Here is a 5,387-nt window from a genome sequence, read left to right on the forward strand (position 1 = left end):
CTCTCCAGCGGGCTCAGGTGCCCTCCGAGCCCCGGGAGGTGCCCAGAGCCATCCCGCACACACTGGGACGGGAGGGCGGCTCCGGGATGCCGCTGCGGGGAATTGAAGGGCTGGGAGCAGYGCTGGAGCTGGGCAGCTCGGGAGCTGCTGGGTACAGGGTTCTGGGATAAACCAAGGGATCTGGCAGCTGCTGGGCTGGCAGAGAGGCAGGACAAGAGAAAAGCTTCTCTTGAAACATTGGGGTGTGTGATCTGTAGGTCAGCGAGCCTCAGCAGGGCTGGAACAGCTTTCCCCTGGCCAGCGCTGTTGGTTGTGGCATTTCAGCCTCCCACCGTGGGATGCTGGCAGGGCAGGGGCAGGCTGACCAGCTGAGCTCCAGCAGCACAGCCCAGCTGGGGAGAATTTGCAGGGATCTTTGCAAAGCTTGCTTTTCCTTAGGGTGGAAAAAGGGACAAGTGGAGGCATGTAATTTCTGCTCATATCCACCCTGCAAAAGCCTCCTTTGCCTTGTCCCAGCCTTTGCTTTTTAAAAACTGAATTCCAGGCTCATGCTGAACAGTGTCCAAAGTGCAGTGCAACCTGCACAGGGTTTTGGGTTTCCAGCCTCATGTGTCCCGCCCCAGCAGGCACCAGATAAAGCAGGAGGTTGCACAGGTGGGCTGGGGCCCTGCCTTCCATCCCAGTGCAGCAGGGGCTGAGAGCTCCCTGCAAAGCTCTCCCATCCTCGCCCCAGCAGGGATGGCCACAGCCAGACTCTGGCCCTGCCTCAGCATTTCATAGTTCTCCACAAAGACCCCGTGGGATCCATCCTTTGGAAGCATTTTTGTTGCTGTTGGAGCTGCCCTGGTGCAGTGTGAAAAGGGTCTGGGCTGCCAGCTTAGAGCAAGAGGAAAGTCAGATCTTCCTGCACCTCTCAGTGGCTCATGCAGAGCACCAGGGAGAGCTCTGCTTGCTGGGTGTGTGTGCAGAGGGAAAGCCCCTCACTAGTCCCTTGCACAGGCAGCAGGGAAATCCAGCTGTTTGTCCCATAAATTGCCTCAGTGGTGAGCTGGAGGGGTGAGTGGGCTCCCGGTGTGTTTGGATTCAAAGTTCTTCACTGAGCCTGGTGAATTGGCCAATTCTGTCAGCTGGTGACTCTGGGAAACCCAGCCTGTGTTCTATCCGTGGCATCAGCAGGCTTGTGAGTGTCATGGATTAGTGGGAGGTTTGGGAAAGCCTCACATTAGCCCAGTGACAGATAAAACCCCACAACAAAGGCATCGTCATCCAGGACTTGGAGGAAAATCAGCTCGTTGCTTCTGATTCCTGAACCTCTGAACCACTGCATGCCTTGGCTCCATCTGGCCTTTCTGCTGTCACCCTCGGCCATCAGAGCACRTGCCTCTGGAAGGAAGGAAGGCTGTGATTAAGATCCCAGCAGCTCTGGAGCCTGGCCAGGATGTGATGTGAGGGTGGCACACGGGTGTTTCATATCTGCTAACCAGGATAGGGGGTGGAAAGGGGAAGGCAARCACCCAGCTTCCTCTCCTGCCCAGRGTSCTGGTCCCTGTCGCTGTCTGTATCAGTGCTGCCTCCAGCCCCTGGTGTGTGCCTGTCCTACTCCTCTTCCCCAGTTTGGGTCTGTACCCATCCTGTGTCGGTGGCACTCATCCTCCCAGGGAGGGCTGACCTCTGTGAGGTGGACACCTGCCCTGCTCGTATCCTGCCCAGAAATCCTGCCTGCAGTTCAACAGCATGATGAGAGCAGGAGAACAAGAAGTGGAGCACAGCAATCAGCAGAGAGAGAGGCTGAGGGAAACCTGAGGCACTGGGTGGACCATGATCAGCAGTACTCAGCACCTCCACGGTGCTGCCCAAAGACATCTGCTGTGCCAAGAAACCCAGGAAGGTCAGAGAACAGAGCTCAGCCTGAGCTCTGGGCTGGCTGTTCATCCCCAGGAAGGTCTCTGCCCCTGAAGAACCTCACCCTACTGATGGGTGTAGGTTTTTCTTCCTGCACCTCTCTGAGCTTGCTCCCATTAGCCCTGGGAACACGGAGGCTGTGTTTAGCAGATGTGTTGCTCACTTTGGAAGCAGCTTGCCCTTTTTGCCTCCTGGAGATCAGTGTCACCTCTTGCCTGCTGCTCCTTGAGGGCTGGCAGGAGCCTGCAGTGCCAGCAGGGTGGCCTGGTTAGGGGTGAGATGTTGCAGGGCTCTGGCAAGTGCAGGTCAGTGAAGGAGTTCCCAAAGGAGGGGATAGAACTGATGCTGCTGTAACCAAGGGTGCCACAGGCAGGGGATGAGTCTGTTCCTACAGGGGTAAGAGGCTTCAGGAGTTTGGGTGTTCTGCTCCTCTGTGCTGGCCCTGCAGTACAGCCCCAAGCACCCTGAGAGGGGTTCTGGGAACAAGAATTTCCTTTACAGGGTCCTGACCAAAAGAAGAATGTTTGTGCCTCTGAGAAATGGACTGTGAGGCTTCTGAGGTAGGAGTTACAGTCCTTTAAAAGGCAAAGCAAACCAGTTCCTTGGCCAGCAGGCTGTCAGGGTGTTTTTGTTCTTTTCCAGAYAGCACAGAAAGCAGCAGATACAGCTCTGTATCTGGTGCACATTGCAGATTTACTCTGTGACCTTTCGGGTATGCATGTGGGTCTGGATTTCTGAATCATAGTCAGATACCCAAAAGCTGGCATTATCCGTGATGTGGGATTATTTGAGCTTGTTTTCAGAGGTGTTAATCAAACCTGGCTTTGAATGAAGTCTGTGGGAGAAGACAGGCAGGCAGATGCCTCAGTGCTCAGCCCAGATGTTGGTGCGTGAGCAAGCTCCTCACCAGCCCCTTGCACAGAGCTGGGATTTGCAGAGCAGAAGGGYTCATCCTGCAAATCCGTGTGGTCAGGAGGATTCCTGTGCCACTGCAGGTGTCTGCTTGCAAAAAAACCTCAATGTGTCTGTGGTCCCACCTGTTCTAGATCATTGGCAAAAAATTGCAAAATTTAAATTCCTGTTTAAGGATTTGGGGAAAATCTCAGACTTCTGTAAGGTCACTGTCAACAACACTTGTGCCCACTTCCTAATCAACATCCTAGTATTTCAATGCTGTCTGGATTACCCCAAAAATCTTGTSTCCCAGGCTATTTAAGACCCGTTGTGAGAATGTTTCCCATCATTGCTGTGTGCAAGACTCCTTCCTGTACTGCTTGTTTACCTGAGAAGAAGAAATTGTTCTTCTATTRTGTGGCACCACACTGTGCCTCTGAACAGGCTGATCCGAGGCCCCTGGACGTGCTGTTACTGCCCAGCAATGGGTTTGGTTTCTGCAGAGCCGTGGCCACCGAGCAGCTCACGCTGCCCTCTGTAAAGTTCTTGTGTCAGCAGCAGTTTTCAGAGTCAGCTTTTCACTGYTGGACAGCAGAGGAGCAGCAGATCTGTATGGCTGGGGATGGTTTGGGAATCCCATAATCACTGAGGCTGRAAAGATATCCAAGATCGAGTYCMACCTGTGACCAATCCCCACCTTCTCAACCACGAAGTGCCACATCCAGTCGTTCCTTCAACACTTCCAGGCATGGTGAACCCACACCCTCCTGGGCAGCCCCTTTCCATGTTTAGCAACCCCTTCCATAAAGAAATTCCTCCTGATGTCCASATTTATGGGAATCTTTTCAGGGAACTGCCCCTTTACCAGCAGATCATGCTCCACTGMTGACAGATTTCCTCCCCATATGTCCCTTCCTGAGAACCACAATGAATTCCCAACTTATCTCCTGTAAGGAGGCAAATGCCGAGAGCTTCTCACGGCTGGCCTGGGCTGACCTTGAAACCTTGGCCTCRAGGTGAGATCCTCCCTGTGCCCTTTGCAACAGCCTCAGCTTTGCTGCAAACAGAACTGGTTTGTGCCAACTGCSTGGTGGCGAGCAGTGCCTGGGCACGGGTGGATGGTGCTTGTGTCGTGTTGATGTGATTTTAGTGAGAGAACAGCCCTGGAAGTCTCTGGTGCTGTGCAGCCACTGTTGGTTGACACCTTTTAGTGCCATGATAGCCTGAGCTACCGCTGGTTGTGCAGGCAAGATCTCAGCAGGCTGGGAGAACGGGAGTGGGATGCAGTTTTGCTTGGTTGGAGTCATATAATGTGTTTTTTTTCCCCTGGTAAGCTCAGGCTTATTCACATTTTCCCAGAACAAACCACAGCACACACACCCCTCAAAAAAAAACCACCAAAAAAAAAAACCCCAAAACCCAAGTGTTGGAGCTGTGGACAGGAGCATTTGGGTGCCAAGGAAAGGGGTGGAGCTGCAGTGACCCCAGGCTGACGTTTGCCCCTTTCTCCCCCAGGATTACACCATCACCATGTACTTCCAGCAGAGCTGGCGGGACAAACGCCTGGCCTACAAYGACCTCCCTCTCAACCTGACCCTGGACAACAGGGTGGCTGACCAGCTCTGGCTGCCAGACACCTATTTCCTGAACGACAAGAAGTCCTTCCTGCACGGGGTGACGGTGAAGAACCGCATGATTCGGCTCCATCCCGACGGGACCGTSCTCTACGGCCTGAGGTGAGTCCAAGGCTTTGCTTCTATGGCTTCCTGTCAAAAACRACACTTCTTTGAAACTTCTCCCGTTTCCAAAAATATTCCTGTAAGGCRAGGACCCAGAAGACAGTCAAGTGCTGCGGTTTTGTGTATCTGTTCTTTCTCCAAGCTGGAAATGGCTGTTTCTTTCAGGCCTCCAACATTTCCTGTGCTGCTATAGATGGATGTTGGAGAGGGGAATAGTCTGCTCTGGGCGTTTCAGGTCACTGTCATTCACGTTGCATAACACTTCCATTTGAAACACTCATTTTCAGTTGCTTATAATTTTCTGCAAGTTTGGCCTATGGAGATGAGCCTTTGTTACTTTGGTATCTGAGGCTGAATTTCTGTAGCGTTTGAGTCAAACCACTTCAGTCATTTTTYGCGTTCAAGATGGGTTTTTGTGCGGTTTGAAAAATGTCTGTTTACTAGAACAGTTCCGAAGATTGGGGCTTGAAAATTGATATCTGGTAGGAGAATGGTCCTCAGKGAGGACACTTTTTGTGGTGTCTGGAACAAATTGACATAGGCAAGTCCARAGCTTTTGAAATTGCTGTGCTTGTGCACGGTGGAGGGAGAAAAGGTTGGTTTTACTGCGTTATCTGGGTWTGAGAAGAGGCCAGCATAGGTGATAAAGCTGAATGGAGAGGCAGAGGACTAAAATGAAAATTTGCAACTGTAGGATGCTGTCACTGAAATCCAGGCAATGATTTTTCCAACCCTGTATTTGTCTGCTTTTCTCCAAGTATTTGTTTTTATTTGGATTTTTTTTGTTGTTGGTGGTTTGGTGAGATTGACTTTTTGTGGGTTTGTTTTTTTTTCTTGCAGGGTGGGGTTTTT

The 5,387-nt window shown here is 52.0% G+C and overlaps 1 protein-coding gene across 2 annotated transcripts in view; it reads left to right on the top strand.

The window, feature by feature from the left end:
* LOC130575892 (gamma-aminobutyric acid receptor subunit beta-4) overlaps nucleotides 1-5,387 on the top strand; it is a 73,115-nt gene that overhangs the window by 42,476 nt on the left and 25,252 nt on the right. For both annotated transcript variants that reach the window (XM_057370117.1, XM_057370118.1), the window contains exon 4: nucleotides 4,312-4,532. In XM_057370117.1, coding sequence (XP_057226100.1) covers nucleotides 4,312-4,532 — 221 coding nt within the window. The remainder of the gene's footprint in view (nucleotides 1-4,311; nucleotides 4,533-5,387) is intronic.

Source organism: Malurus melanocephalus, unplaced genomic scaffold (genome assembly GCF_030028575.1).
Source record: "Malurus melanocephalus ecotype Western Australia unplaced genomic scaffold, MMel_1.1 scaffold_120, whole genome shotgun sequence".
Taxonomy (NCBI): Eukaryota; Metazoa; Chordata; class Aves; order Passeriformes; family Maluridae; genus Malurus; species Malurus melanocephalus.